At 49.4% G+C, this 16,456-nt stretch overlaps 1 protein-coding gene across 2 annotated transcripts; it reads right to left on the reverse strand.

Moving 5' to 3' along the window:
• Positions 1 to 1,140: 1,140 nt before the first annotated feature.
• On the reverse strand, positions 1,141 to 16,033 carry LOC143404837 (programmed cell death protein 6). Of its 2 annotated transcripts, none has more exons than XM_077109505.1 (6): positions 15,793 to 16,033; positions 15,050 to 15,111; positions 11,354 to 11,398; positions 9,009 to 9,161; positions 4,360 to 4,469; positions 1,141 to 1,697 (listed from the first exon to the last, which is right to left on the reverse strand). In XM_077109505.1, exons 1-6 carry the CDS (start codon positions 15,891 to 15,893, stop codon positions 1,599 to 1,601), a joined length of 570 nt encoding a protein of 189 aa, XP_076965620.1. In that variant the 5' UTR covers positions 15,894 to 16,033; the 3' UTR covers positions 1,141 to 1,598. The 2 variants fall into 2 exon arrangements, with proteins under 2 accessions (XP_076965620.1, XP_076965619.1); XM_077109504.1 differs by having other exon boundaries at positions 9,003 to 9,161; positions 15,793 to 16,025.
• Between the last annotated feature and the right edge of the window lie 423 nt (positions 16,034 to 16,456).

Raw genomic sequence — 16,456 nt, forward strand, 5'->3', positions numbered from 1 at the left:
GCTGCAGGAGGCGGCCAGCGATGCATTTTACAGGGCGCATTTCCCAGGTGTCCTGGTTCTTACTGCTCAGACCCCACCAGGAGCCTGCTCAGGGGTATGCAGAGGGTGGGTGGGGCTGGGGGCCCTACTGCACTTCAGGTAGGCTCTGTAAGCCCCTGCCTTCCCAGGACTTCCAGGGAACAGTGGTGGATGCCCTACCTCAGTTCCCAGGCCACTTGCCACCATCTCCACTGGCTGAACATTCTACCCCAGCCATTCTGAATTCCTGAAAGTAGTATTACATTCTCAGGTGTGCAGCACAGGGACTCTCAGGTGTGTGGTGGAGGTGTACTCAGGCATAAGAGCAGGGAGATGAGGCCGAGTAGGCTGATCATGGGGCCTGTGGGGCTGAGACGAGGAGGGAGCACCCTCCACAGACTCCTCCAGTAGCAAGGCAGCAGGGCTGGGACCCTGGAGGAAGTGGAGAGACTGGGGCTTTAACTAGATGGCGGTCAGGTGCCCATGAAACAAAGAAGCGGGCAATGCACACTGAACTCCTGGGTCTGAGGTGTGAAAGTTGACCTCACTGGACCGGGGTGGGGTCAGCTGCTGGTCTGGGTCACAGCTTGTCAGCGTCCAGGAGGCAACCATCATGGATGTGAGTAGAAATTTTCATATACCCCAGGAAACCCCACAATGGAGTCACATAAAGCCCCATAGGCCCCTTGGCTAGTTACATCTACAATGCCACTCTGCCACCACACCCCCTAATGATCCCAACAACTAGATACCACAGACAAGAAACCCTCACCCTCCAGGTCCCATCCTAGGCCAGCACAGGCCCCAGTGGACCCCATGGACACCCAGTTTCTCATCGGTGGCACCCACAAGAATCCAAATGTCCTCATGTCCTCCCCACAAGTCTGACTACACCACCCATCTCCTTCACGCAAAGCTCACAGGTGAAGGGCCTAAGTCCCCCAGTTGGCATGGGGCCGCTGGAAGTGGCCTCACCTCTGTGGGACATCTGTCTCCCTGTCTCATGCCTGTCCTGCTGGTCCCATCAGATGCAGCTTCAGGCACGTGAGTGTGTCTAGGATGATGGATGCTGGGGATGTGGGCACATTTCTTCCCTGTTTGATGAGGAGCTACAAGTAGGCCTTGAGTCTGTACCTTTACTTTATTGCTTATGTTGCCTGTTCCAATGAATACAATAAACTCCTTTTAGAAAAGTAAGGCACGTGAAAGCCTCTGTGCAAGTTCATTTCACTTAAAAATTCTATTGGCTGATAAAAGCATTTCCACTACAGAACTGGAGATCGAGGAAAGCACATGATGCATTTTGGGAGAATACCTGAACCATTATTAGGTTTCGCCTCATGGCACAATTAGCAGGCCAGCAAACCCAGTGTTTCTTATGTTGACATGGTGGCTGCTACGACTGCAAAGCCCTAGTCAGCTTATCCACATAGGTACAGCCAGGTCCCCAAGTGTTAACCACACAAGATCCGACGGAAGAACAGCATCTAACTGCATCTGGGTCCCCATTTGTTACAGGGAAGGAATTTGGCATTTTCAGTCTTTTCTCGTATGACGTGCTTCTGTCCACGAGGCGTGCATTATACAATGCTGAAGACCATGGAGAGATACTGCTCATAGGACACCTGAATCCAGCCATCTTGATCTGTGTCGTAACGTCTGAATATGTCCGTCAACCTCTGGGAAAAGAACAGGCATTTAAGAGCTTGGTGTGTGCTGAACAGAAGGACAAAATGGGACATCTGGAAACAACCTCAGAATCACATGTCCCTCATCCCTGAGAGGGACATGGGTGATGGACACCCATGCCAGAGGCACAGGTGGAAGCACTCTCAGCACTGTCTACGGGGCAGTGGAGCCTGAGGACATGGGATGAAGGGTAGGGCAGGCCTGGCCCCATTAGACTCCAAATGGGTACTTCCTCCCACTCTGGGTCATGGGCTTGTCAAAGTTCAGAAGCATCCCCATGGGTGGCTGGCTCCTCCCGAGGGCTCATCTTGGTGGTGAACTGGGCCAGGGAAGATAGTCCTAACACGGGTTCCTACCCTGGAAGCCAAGCCCAGCAGGGGAGGGCCAAGCCCCTCTAGCCCCCCCCACCTCCTGCTTGACTTGCCCCTGCCCTCCAAAAGCCCGAGGGCCCAGGCCAGCCAGAAGCAGAGGGACAACCGCTCAACCCTGAAGACAGGCTGAGAGTGCCACTCCAGAGGTGGACTCAGCAGCCCCGACACACTCTAAAGAAGGCCAAGGACAAGACAAACAGGCACAAGGGAATTCTGTATGACAAAAGAACCTGACAACCCCAGCACCCTGAGGGTCAGCCATGTCTGCCAGTCCTATCTCCAGGACACCAACTGCGAGTTCCTATGTGAGAACTGCTAGCACAACACAAGTGACAGTCATGCACTACCAGGTGGTTCTAGTCAACAGTGCGCAACATGTGGCCAGGGCCACGCTGCTTTGGTTCTTTTCTGTTCTGTGGCCCTAAGAACTGAACCCGGGCAGCACACATGCTAGGCGAGTGCTCTAATGCGAAGCATGCCCCAGTCCTTATTTCATTTTGAGACTGGGCCTTGATAAGTTGCCAGGCTGGCCTTGAACTTGTGGTCTTCCTGCCACAGTCCTCCGAGTTGGGAACAGGTACAATTTGGACCCAATGTCTCACAAAGGTCCATGTGTTGAAGGCTTGATCCCCAGGCATGGCAAGATGGGGAGGTGATGGAACCTTCAGGAGACAGGGCCCAGTGGGAGGAAATGGGTTGACTGGGGGTGTCCCCTTGAAGGGGACATGGGGATACCAGTCCTGCCTTCCCTTGCATTCGCTTCACAGCCATCACAAGGTAATTCCTCTGCCATGCACTCTTGCCAGGATGTGCTGCCTCCCCATAGTCCCAAAAGCCATAGAGACAAGCAGACAAGGCCTGAGTCCTCCAAAACTGTAAGCAAAAACAAACCTTTCCTCTTAAGTGGGTTTATCTCAGATATTTGTTACATAAAAGAAAGCTGACTGCCACAGTGGCTAACCTACCTGGCCTAGGAGTGCAGCAGGCTCTGCCCTCCCAATGGTGTATTGCTCAGAACATGTCTCTCTGTTTCGTGATGTTTGTCAGTACAAGAGAACACCAGCAACAGCTAACTCTGACTGAACAATGGGAAGCCTGGGCCTGTAGCTGAGAGGCAGAGCACCTGCCTAGCATGTTTCAGGCCCTGGGTTGTCCCAGCACCGCCCAACAAAACAAAATGCAAAGAACTCAAGTAAATTTCCTTTTAATTTTATTTGTATTTTTCTAAGATTTCTATAAGTTTTCATGTTGTATTTTTTTTTAAATTAATTTTCAAAAAACTTTTTTTGCAGTGCTGGGGATAAAACCCAGGGCCTTATGCATGCTGGGCAAGCACTCCACCACTGTGCTATATCCCCAGCCCTCAAAAGCCTTTAAAAAAAAAAAAAAAAAAAAAAAAGCAGATGAAGGAAATCATTCTGATAAAATTTTTACTTATGGGACATGGCTTTTGCTTTTAGATTCTCCCCTTCTAACATTCCAGGGTGAGTGTTGACCCAGAACTGACAACATCCCCCAGAGCTACAGGACACGGGTCTGGGGGCAGAGAACTCCTAGTGGGCCGGGGTCCTAGCGGGACCCCTGTTGCTGAGAACCCAAAGGAGACCTTCACCCAGGCAGCAGAAGGGCCAGATGTTGACTTACAGAACAAATTAAAACCCAGACCCCATAGCACTTCAGAGAGTCCCAAAAGAGAGCCACATTGCACCTCTTCCTTGGATGTTCAGAGGACATGGGAAACACAACCCAACATCAGGGAGCACTGAGCAGCAGGCAAAGGCAAGGCTCCCCCTCCAAGACCAGAGGCATGAGAGCCGGCAGACTTTTCTCCCACCCTCAGTGAGAACCTGTTAAAGAACCTGGAGGCTGCGCTTAGCTGACCAAAGGCAACACACTTTAACTGATCTATCATTTAATGGGAAAAAAAATTAAGAACAATTACCAAAATTCTACATTATGTCTAAAAACCCAATGCCATCAATGCCTCTCAATGATTCCAGAGTCAGCAAGGAGTGCCCTCAGTCTGGACTCCAACTGGGGGAAGAGGGAAAGAGGACTGAAATGGAGTTCGTCAAATTCCATGCATGCGTGATTTTGTCAAAATGAACCCAACTACTATAAATAAATATGTGCTTTTAAAAAAATTAAAAAACCCCCCAAAACAAAAAAGCAAAAAGAAACTCCTATACAGGCCTTATACATTTCATGGATGGCCAGGTATCCTGCTCTGGGGTGAACCCTTCCCTTCTCCTGCCCAGCCCCCACAGAGCCACTCTGTCACCTGCAAGACAATGCAGCCCTGGATGAAGTCATCAAAGGCAATCTGCCCTCGTCCTTGTCTGTCAAATTTCCGAATGAGGATGTCGTGGAACTGGTCAGAGAGCCGGTAGCCTGGGAGAGGAAAGGTCAGAGTCAAGATGGGCAGATGAGGTGGGAGGAATGCACCAATGCTCATGCCCCCTGCCTACTCGCCAGCCTCCCCACAGCAAAAACTGCCACTCCATTCAATGCACTCGAGAGCTGAAAGACACCGCCTGACCAGCCATTCCTAAACACGCTTAGTTTCCAGGACTACGATGTGACTTACCTAGAGACCAGTGCCCTCTCCCTGTAGGACAACCTACTGTTCTCCTGAGCACAAGCATCTGCTGGCTAACTGCACCCTCCCCACAGGGCAGCCAGGCATGGCAACCCGAGCCCCTGGAGCACCTCACTAGTCTGCCAATCTATTGAAGCCCCGAAGGACGCGCTGCCCTGGCTGCTTATAACCACAGAGTGCTCCGAGAAATAAAATACCAAAGAGGGTTCCAGTGAAACAAATGAAGACATGAGGAAAGGGGAATGACAGGGCACATGACATCAGGGAACTGAGGACACAAGGAAAGTCGGCCTCACCAAGTTCAAAATCCCCAGGGTCACTGAGTCCTGATTCCTCTCCAATTTACTGAGCATGTCTGGAGAAGGTCTCCAGTGGAGAGAGGGTCTGAAGGAAAGTGGAGGAACCAGATGTAGACGGAGGCACAGGAGGACACAGCTCACATGCTTCCTTCTTCACCCCCTACTACCTGCAGCTCACCTGATTCCTTCCCTCACCCCCCACTACCTGTGTGGCCATGGTATCCTTACTGATTCAGGAGACAAGATCCAGGTGCCAATATATTTTTACCGGTTTTCAGTCTTGTTGGGGTCTTTGCAAGGATATGCACACCTATTGTCTGATTGAATCTCACAGTTAATTACCTGTATGAACACTTATTTATCATTTTACTATAAAGACTCAAAACACACAAACATGTTCATAGTACCTTCCAGAGCACTCAGGGGGAGCTGGGATTTAAGTACAGGAACTAAATGAGTCCCTGCAGGTTGAGTGGGACCCCCAACTGTAGTCAGAAAGAGAGCAAGTAGGGAACAGCTGCACTCATCTCCTTACACCTATCAAGTACCTGGCAGGTGAGGCAGCACCCTGGCTGAGCCCTGACCTGATGAGGATGGAGCCTGGAACACGGCCACAGGGCACTGCAGATCCAGGGTGTGGATGGGGTGACAAGAGCCATTGCTGATTTCCTGCCAGGGCTGGAGAAGGCCAATGAGATGGGAACAAAGATACAGAATTTCCAGTCTGAACACTGAATTTCCAGAAACAACTCCACAGATCCTGGAATCAACTCCAGGTCTCTGGCACTCTTGCAGGGAAAGCAAGAACAGAGAAAGATGGGAAAAGCAAGCAATGAACAGAAAGACCAGGAAAAAGGCTCAACGGGAGGACAAACCCGGTTGTGTGGGAGCCAGGAGGCACTCTGCACATGGCCACAACCCAATCGGCCTGGCCAGCAAGATGTGGGGGCAAGGGTCACCTTGCAGACCCAGCTGCCCACCTGGGGAGTACCTTCTCTCCACAGGATGAGGGCTGACTCTGGAAATACTGCTCTTGAGCCAAACAGCTCTGACTGCAACATACATCATCCATTCCAGTTCCAGCTAAGCTGCCCCCACCCAAAAGGGCAAGGTCACCTGAGGCCTCCCAGCCTGTGAGAAGCAGCAGGAGGACAATTCCACACCAACAGGGCACACCACTGGGAAGTCTGGACCCTCTCTGGACAGACCAGGTGAAGCAGGGGCTGCAGGGTCTGAGTGAGGCAGTCCTTCTCACCTCTGCCAAGCCCACTCTCCCAGAGCCCCCAAGGCAGTAGTGGCCTCCTGGAGAGGGGATAGGGATACGCCTCCTGTGTCTACTTCCAAATAGCCTTTGGTGATGCAGCAACCCAGGAACTAACATGAGGAAGATACCACCAGAAACTGCCCAGTGGACACTCCTGGTCCAGGCCATGCAGCCTGTGGGTCAGATGGTCAGCACCAGTCCAGAGTCCCCTGCCCATCATCAGCCCCACCACCAGGAATAGCATGGCACCACTGCAGTCACAACATGACCTGGGAGAAACTGGACAGACAGCAGTGATCACCAGTGGACAAGGAAATAGGAGGAAAGTTAAACCATCGGTGGTCTGTATGGCACCAACCAGACGACGCCATGAGAAAGGAGATGGGGCTGCTGGTCAGGCACAACGGTCATAAAACGCTGTTAACCTCGTAAGATGAACTGCTCACACTGACCTCCTAGGCAGGTATCCACCTAATCCAGCTGCAGAATGAGGGATGCATGAGACACGAGCCTCGAACTTGCTCAGAAAGCTTCAGCCACAAAGGGAAGGAGCAAATGTAGAGAAAAGATTGAAAATGAGTGATGGAAAAGTGGAGGTGGATTATACTTCCACAGTTTTCATTAGAATAAACTAAACTGCAGAAGTTGCCAGAGGCAGGGTGGGGGATGAGAGCCTAGGGGAATCCTGGGTGAGCAGGGGTTCTGAATGCACTGCCCACCAGAAGGGACAGCTTAACGTAGGTAAGCCAAACTTCAAGTTAACAACAACCACGTTGCACCTGAAGAGCCTGCCAGCAGCCACACTGGGGAAGGTGTCATGCCCACACCTGGCCATGTTAACAAGTTTAAATACACAGTGAAAGGGTCATCAGATCCACTGAGTGGTCCTACCAGAGTCACACAATGCCACCTGGGCTGGTCTGAGACGCCCACTGTTAAGCTGCTCTGTTACCTGAGAGCAACACATCCATTCTCAGAGTCAAAACAGAGCAGGAATTTTTGCTTCTAAGGCCAAATCTTAACAGTTACAACCAAAAATCTTCCAAAGTAACTGACCTCCTAGGCAGGTATCCACCTACTCCAGCTGCAGAACAAGGGATGCAGGGGACATGAGTCTCAGACTTGTGCAAACAAGATGACCATGTTCCTTTTCATGGAAGACAAGGGGGGACAACCCTGGAAAATGAGAAACCAAGCTCAAGAAGAAATTTGGCAGGACCACCAGAGAGGTACTACACAAGACACCGCTCCTCCAGAAAGCACCCGGGAAGCCAGAGGACTCTGGGTCTGCCTCTGAGGCAGCCTGTGCTCCTGGCCAGCCACACCCTCACCACGACTACAGAAACAGAGGTTCTAAAGCATCCTTGGCTTGAACAGGTCACAGAGAGTCTGAGAGGCTGAGGAGCACCATCCACATCAATGTTTCCACTGAGTTCCAATGACCCAGTGGTCACTGTGCTAAGCACAAGCTCCAAGGCCTCTAGATGTGGGGCAGGCTGACATTCTGTGGTACTGAGACTGCACATGGGCCCAGCTTTGTCCCCAGCACCATGTGGCACTTGCCCCACTGGGCTGTACTGGGCCTCCTGTGCCTTCACTGGCGCTCTCTAACCATGCAGCCACTCTGCCTGGAGACCCTTCTTCCACCACGCCAGGAGACAGGCCAGCCAGGACCTCACCAGGCCCCCCACACAAAGATGCAACAAGATTGGGTGTATTCCAAATTCTAACTCAGAGCTGTCCTGTCCAAATCCTGCCTCACAATCGGTGAGTTCTCAATATCTTTCCTAAAATCAGCCCTGTGGACAAGTTCATGAGGTGAGAAGGAAGAGGAGGAGGAGATGGCCATGAGCCACATGCTGGGAGAAGTGGGGAGGGGTGCAAGAGCCATGTTAGCAACCACAGGAAACACCGAACTTGAGCATCACAAGACTCCAACAGCACAGCACTGTGGACTGTGGTCTAATCTTTCATATTTTTCCTAGAGAGCACTTGTAAGCATACTTTTCAATAAGCACAGAAGAGTTTGGTAACATAGACCAGATGATGACAGCACTACGCAAAATTGCTCTAGATGAGTCTAGGTGGAACTATGAGCAGCTGCGGGCTGGTCCCAAACAGCTTGGTGTTTTCTTTGTAAGTAAAAATCGCAGCTTCCTTTCAGGCCCAAGATCAGTTCTGGAACCCTTGGGTGAGCTCTGGACAAGTACTCTGAACACTCAAGAGAAGCATGGCATGCTGTCACATACCTGCACACAACAAGAGTGTGCACATGTGGACACATGCCACATAGACACACAGCGCATTTGAGAATGGGCACGTGCTCTAATTCTCCATTGAGGCACAGTTTGGAAGGACTGAGAGTTAGAGCTGATAACTTACAGAATTGCCTCTTAGGGTCATTTTATCACTGTGTTTTGATGCATCAGGAAGCATAAACTGTCCCACACCACTTTATCACTTCCACTTGAAATTGTTTCAAAAGCCCCATTCTCAATTTTGTTCATCAAATCACCCCATAGGAAAAAAAGAAGATGATTTGCATAGCCCTTATCTCATTTTGGATGAAAAACTGAATAAAAGACTACATGTCAAATATATACAATAAATACTATCAAAATATGACACTGTACAATGTAACATAAACAGAAATTTCACATGGACTGGGTTAAAAATCTGTAAGTTGAACAAAGTAAAATAAAATTCAGGGTCTCCTAGGTTCCAAAATGAAATATGCTACACAATCAAGACAAGTGAATTACCAAAACCTGAGAGTGCTTGCTTGAGCTCGTTCTTGTCGATCATTCCAGAGTTGTCCCTGTCATAGGTGCGGAAGACATTCTGCCAGTCTGTGATGTACTTCCACACGCCTGTGAACTCGCTGAAGTTCACGCCAGCCTTGTTCTCCCGGTCAAACATAGCTAAGGCAGAGGGACAGAGTATCAGTGCTGAGACAGAGGAACGGTGTCAGGCAGGTCTCTGAGCTGTCCTTCAGAACGCCAGCATGGGGCCAGCCTGCAGATCACCGTGTGCTAGCTCACAAACAGGACTTGGCTGAATGGGGCCCTGCCTGGTGGAGGCCTAGGGGACAGTCATCCAGCCCTGGTCCCAGAATGATACTACGCAGACACAGCTGTGTGGCAGACCGTGGGTGGAATCACAGTAAAAGTCCAAATAGCACTTTCCACTGAAGTGGGCTCTGGAAAGCAGACTCTCTGCTTGTGCTTGGTGACCTGAGGTCACCAAGGTGCAGAGGTCCAGGAGCCCCTGCTCCGGACTCCCAGTCCCAGGAGAGAGTAAACTCTGCCACCCCTCAGGAGCTAGAAACAGTCCTCCAGGGACAAGGGGAATCTATTCTAGTTAAAAAGAGACCTAGCCTACTCTCCCATTAGGATTTAATTAAAAAAAAAAAAAAATAAGTCCACATTTTTCATTTAAAAAAAAAATCAGTGTAATTCCAGGTCCAGATAATAAGAATCACTGAATATAATTACATGTTACTGCAAAATGGCTAACAAATAAAACAAGTCAGTCTGAAGTGCTGTTGTAGAGAAAATGATAAAATTGCCTGTTGTTTTAGGAGACTAAGGCCAGACTATAGGAAGAATGCTCCTGGATCATATAGAAGTCCATTCCAGGTCAGTAGCACATCCCATCATCAAAGAACATGTGAGGACTGAGCATTCAGATTCCTCCACACAGCGCAGAAGCATGTTTGTAACGATGGGCTGTTTTTAACATCACCGCCTCAAGCGTGGACTGTACAGAGGTGTGGTATCAACATGCTGGTGAGTGCCACTCCAGCCTGCTTCTGTACCTGGGCAATGCCAATGAAAGCCACCCAGCTGAGGCTGAGCAGAACAGCAGCTTCCAGGCCAGCCTCTGGCAGGGAAGTGCACATGCCCCATCCCCTGCTCCATCGACATCTTTCCTGGTGCGGAAGGCTGCATCCCTGCCAGCACACCCGTGCTTACCTCAATGTCTTTACCCATAGCAAGATGCAGTGCCTGTGGCCTACACCACGCACCCTGCAATATAGCACTAAGCTCACAGACAGAGAGGAACCCAGAAGGAGAGGCACAGGACCCAAGGTTCCATGTCAAAGGCAACCAGGAAGGGAACTACATCTTTGGAAGAGTAGGATAGAGAAAAAAAATCATCTCTCAGAACACGAAACCTTCCAGAAACTGGTGGAACAGTGAACTTTCCTTGAGACTATGTGACAGTGAACCCTTCCCTCTTGGATCTGGAGCTCAAGTTCCTGCTACTTCAAACTGAGAAACCCCACACCCTGGCTGCAGAAATACGAATTTTTTTTCTGGAGGATGTATTCCCAATCAAGCCTGGTTTGCACACATTGAGTTCAGCCACACACAAACCCACAAAGCAAATAAAAATACTAAAATACTAAGGAAATTAGCCATGCATGAGGTTCAGCAGGAATAACAGTCAGACATGGATCACCTTCTCAAGGATTCAGGAGTGTCAGGAACACATGGTGAAGTAGACAAGTTTAACAAGTAACCCCCTCTCACAGTGCTGGGGACTGAACCCAGGGTCTTGAGCATGCCAAGTAATACCACTGAGCTTCACCCCCAACCCTTTTCATAATTAAGCCAAGTCTTGCAAACTTGTCCAGGCTGGCCTCAAACTTGCAATCCTCCTGCTTCAGTCTCTTGAAGCAGCTGGAGTTATAGATGTGTGCTACCATGCCTGGCAAATATTTAATTCTTCAATAAAAACATTTATTTAAAATGTAAGAGACCATAACAATATTCAAAGAAATAAAAGAGAGAATCATAAAAAACCAGCAATAAGAGACTATCAAAATTAACTATTAATAACTATATAATAACTTTAAAAATTCATTATAACAAAAAACTAACTATATAATAACTTTAAAAATTTTATACACATACTATCTTTAGAATTCAAAAATTGAAAATGCCAGTTAAACCGTAAATTAAAACTAAAAACTGTGAAAGCTGTATACACAGAGGTGAGAAGTCCAGAGGCAGGATGTGGCATACAAGGGCCAGCACCTCCTGAGTAGACTCCAGAAAGCATACGCTTATCTAGGTAGTTCCCAGGGGAGCTTGTCTGCAATACTTACAAATGATTGACCTGACAGTCACTGGGTTAAACGGGGTCCATGTGCCTGCAAACAAACATAGCAACAATTAAACCAGTGCCTTCCCCCTACCCCTAAAGAGGTTCTCAGCAGGGGCCTGGCTTCAGGAGCACCATAAGATCTTCCCGTTGTCACAATAGGAGGAGCCTAAGCACTGAGTGGGCAATATCCCATGTCCTGCCAGACATGCAAGCTATTTATGACCACCAAGGTGGTCGCTAACTCTCTGAAGTTCTGGCTGAGAGTGTTTCTGGGGATCATAGACACAGCTGGCCAACTCTCTAAGACAAGACACATGGTCACAGCTTCTTACACAGAGGAGACACAGTAAAAGCAGCAAGGGAAAAGTGGATGGGAAACCAGATGTGAGCCTCCAGAGTCTAGCCAGAGCCTGCTCAACTGCACCTGTGAGAGCTGCCACAGGGCCACTGTCAAGGACACTGTCCAGGGCACTTGATCTTTCTCCAAGGAGACAGAATTAACAAGTAGTTCCATTATGATCTACTTGGAAATCTGCAAAGAGATTGTCTTAAATATAGGACAATAATTAATTCTGACCATCCTGGATGAGTCTAAAAGAGAAAATCCCATTAAAAAATTTATACCCAGATCAGATATATCTGAATACATGAATAGGCCTCCACACACTGGGTTACAGAATAAGGTCCTTGGGTAAATATTTGAGTATAAAAACTGGTGGTAAAAAACATGGAAATTCTGTTCAACATGAACAGAACATACTCCTGGGGGTTCAGGGCTTACCTGGGGCCAGTTACTGAGCTCCATTTGCCTAGAGACAAAAGCAGGTGTTTGCCACAAATCACAGCCTGGTTTTGGTACAAACCACCCAGGCCAAGAGGCACAGCTCAGTTCACAGATCTTGGCAAGACAAAGCACTCTTCCCAAACATTCTAGGAGCTCAGTTCCCAGGAGATAGATGAGGGCCAATCACCCAACAGGCTCTTCTTAGGAACATGGGTAGCCTGTCTGCTGAGCAGACCCTACCTACCCAGTGATCAAAGCACAGGTAGACCTCTGTTCCATCACCCATGAAATGGGACCTCTGTTGGAGAAGAACCGTGATGTGAATGGATAATTATTCTATAGGAAATTGCTGCTTGTATGGTCTAAATTATCTCAATTCTTTTAGGATGAACTAGAAAGCTATTTGGTAAAATGTCCTTAAAAGAAGGTAAGTTTTTTTTTCTCCAAGTAGTTAAAAAGTGCTCCTTCAAATTATAACAATGTCATATTAAGGCAAACTTACTTCAAAACACAAAAAAAAGGGCTTGAGAAAAATTCATTTCTCATTATCCCAAGAAATAATGTGGAAATAAAAAATAAAAAACACATACTACCCTCAGGACAGTCTGCGGCAAGCTGTTTCACAGGGCCAGAGAACACCTGCTCTGTGCTGCTGAATGCCCCATGGCCACAGCCCTCCCTGCCGTAGCCCTTGCAGCAGCTCTGTTGTCATCACCACTGGAGCTGGCTCCTAAGCCAATAGTGGCAGCAGAGACACAGCCACTGTCCTGCGGTGCACCCATGGACACTCCAGCTGGCTCTTGACTCCAAGCATGAGGGAGGCACTTTGCCTGTATTTCCTCGATTTGCTCTCCCAGAGGCTGTGAGGACACTGACGCTGGCAGGTTGAATACTTGTTCAACTTCACACTACTGAAACAGGGAGAGCAGGATGTGGATCCAGGCAGCACCAGGGCCCAACTGAGCCCTCCAGTGTAGACAGACTGTCCTGCTAGTGAGGATGAACAACACCTGTGAAAGGTTCACACAAGACACAAGATCTAAACTGATCTTGTATCTTGGCCAGTACTCTGGAACAGACAAAGAGACACAAGAGAGACCATAAACCTTTACAGTCCTGGTAAAGAGGCCACAAAAAGTGTCGTCTCTGATGCACGCCTCAATAGGGCTCATATGGCCTTCCACCACACATGCACACCACGTTGTGAAGAAAACCATCCATTCCTCACTTGGAAAGTCTGAGGCCAAGATGTGCTAAAGTGTGGCCTGCTACACAGCAGATGCTCTTGAGGCCTTTCTAGTAGTAACCCTGCCTTGCTTCTCCTCAGAGTAGAAGGAGCATTGGAGACATCAAACACAGTTGAAAGGGGTTAATGATGACCAGAGAAGAGAAAAATCAATAAGGCACAATAGTCAGGGCAGAGATAATGCAACTGGCTGCCCAAACAATCTAAATAAACGTGTGTGAAATGATAACCTAGTGCCTGAGGTCCACATAGGCTGGATGCAGGGGAATGGTGTCTATGGCATCTGCCATTCTGAGGTAAGTGTGTCACGCTGAAACCCATGTTCTCAGAAATGAACACTAAATACTGGACACATGCCAGTGGCAAGAGCTTCTCCTCAATGCTGCCAGGCAGTGTCCAGCAGCCTAGTGTTGCCCACTCCCTCATCCAACCAACTATAACACTGAAGTGCTTCCTACTAACAAAGCCAGACCTTTTGACATTTTTTGTCACACCTTAAAACTGTCCCTTTACCCAGCTTAAATTATATGCCTCTGGAAAGACAAGTGTGTTAGTTACCAGTGACCAAAACACCTACCAGGAAGAACAACTTAGGGGAGGAAAGGTTTATTTTGGCTGAAAGTTTCAGAGGTTTATAAACCATGGTTGACTGACTCCATTGCTATGGGTCTGAGATGAGGCAGAGTATCATGTGAAAATGCATGGTGGAGGAAAGCCGCTCAGCTCATAGCAGAGGGGAAGCAAAGAGAGACAGGAAAGGGTCAGGGACAGATGTGGGGAAGGGCATAACACCAGCACCCTATTTCCTTCAGCTACACCCCACCTGCCTATAGTTTTTACCATCACCCAGGAATCCATTCCAATTATTAATTCATCACATGGATTAATGCACTGATGAGGTCACAGCCTTCATGATCCAATCATTGCACCTCTGAACATTTGCTGCACTAACCCATGAGCTTTTGGGGGACATTCCAAATCTAAACCATAACAGCAAGCCTTAACTATATTAATCAGAAAAGCTGGCCATATCTGAGGAATTATGAAAGGCATTTAACAAAGAAAAATGCCTCCAAAGCTACCACACTTCAGCTATCAAGAATGACTCCACAGAGTTCCCAACACACCCTATACAAGGGCCACCATCCTCCCAGCTCCTAAACGCATAGTATTCCCCACACAGTTAAGAACATCTGTCATGATTCTGCTGCCAGTGCCTCCAATTTCTTCACTTCCCAATTTGGGCCTAGAATTTCAGCAGTTCCTAAGCAAAAGTGCTATGTAGACCATCTCCAAATTCTTCAATAATTACCTAGTACTCTCGATGACCCTTTCCAGAGGAGTCACTAAGATTCTGAGAACATTCAAGGACCTTCAAGACACCTGAAGGATTTCTGTTGCACAAAGCTACACTTCCCACCCCTCACTCAGAAGCAACACCCTGGCTGCTGTTTCCAGAAAGCCTGTCTCTATGCTCCCCTGCACCAACTCGGTGGTGTGCGGAGCAGAAGCGGTGATGAAAACCAGGAAGCCACCAACGGGCAAGTCGGAAACACCTCTTTCATGTATAGGTTATAGTAATTTAGTCTGAATGATTCCTCTGTAGTTGGAAAAATAAATTCCAGAAGGGAAATTGCTTACTGTGAGAGGATCAGGCTTTGACTCACCATTGGATAGCGCCTGCTGAAGCTCACTGTCCGATATCACCCCACTCCTGTCTTTATCAACTCTACAAAATCAAGAAGACCAGGAAAGTTGGTGATGAAATGTGCAGGAAAAGCAAAATATGGCAGAAACAAACTATCTGTCCCATTACCTTACATTAGTTCTGGGACATTCCTCAGGTAGACCTTTCACTTGGCTGTCAGAATGTCACATACCACATGCCCGCGGAGGATTAAGAAATTTTCCCCAAGATCCTAAGGGTCAGGCCTCCGGGTCTGAATTCACACCTGCACCAGTTTGTCTTTCACAAACGCTGAAAGATTCTCTGGGGCAGTCAAATCATTCCTAGGCAATGAGTCACTCGAATTACAGTCATTTGTTCAAAAGGACAACTGGGGCTTAGGACGCTGCCAACCGTCACCTGCTCCAGGGACGCAGGGCTACCTGCCCTTGCTGGGCTGCTACCCTCTTCCACAGCTCTGGGTCTGGCCTGTTACTGCCTTCCTAAAACAAGCACCCGGGTGGGCTGGAATCCGCCCTCGAACCGAGCAGGAGCCGCCTGCGCCCTGTGCTCTGCATCTCGTGACGGGCCCAGTGCACCCGGAGGGGCGAGGAGGGAGAGGGGCCGGGGAGGACGGCGAAGGAGGAGGGGGTGACAGGAGAGGAGCCCGGCTAGGTCGAGGGAGGAGGGCGAGGAAGGTGAGGGAGGAGGCTGAAGAACGAAGCCCGGGCGGCCCCGTCTCACCGCTGGAAGACGTTCCACAGGAAGCTCTGGTCCGGCAACGCCGCGCCCGCAGCTGGGCCCGGGCCGGAACCCGGGCCAGGGCGATAGGAGTAGGCGGCCATGGACCCTGGAACCGGCGGCAACACGGCAAGACTCGGGCGGCTCCACTTCCGCCGCTGCTGGGGGCGGAGCCTGGCGCCCACGCCGCGCACACTTCCGGGAGTGCCGGAAGTGTCATTCCTCGGGCCACGTGTCCCAACGCGACCAATCCTTCGCGACCCCGTTGCCAGGCAACGCCGGGGCGTCCGCCCAGCCGGACCCGGGCTTCCGGAGCGCGCTGGGACCCGGGATGGGAAGTGATGCCCAATGGCTTCTGTTGAGTTGATGACATCACGTTGAGAGAGAGAAAAGGGTGAACGCGAAAACCAAGGACGCCAACGCTGAAAGCTCAGGAGGGAAGGATACAAATTTCCACGTACTCGCGCTTTTCAGTTCCACCGCCCCCTTCCGGAGGTTGGTGAAGCGTGCGCCTCCGCCTTTGCACAGGTGACTTCAGCTAGCCGGAAAGGCAGCGGAGGAGCCTTTTTTTTTTTTTTTCGAAGGTATCAAGGTCTCCCTTGACCCGCGCCTCCTAGACTGCGTCCTTAAACACAAAACAAGGGGCCTTCTCTCTGGGCACTAATTC

The sequence above is a fragment of the Callospermophilus lateralis genome, chromosome 5 (assembly GCF_048772815.1).
Source record: "Callospermophilus lateralis isolate mCalLat2 chromosome 5, mCalLat2.hap1, whole genome shotgun sequence".
Classification (NCBI taxonomy): Eukaryota; Metazoa; Chordata; class Mammalia; order Rodentia; family Sciuridae; genus Callospermophilus; species Callospermophilus lateralis.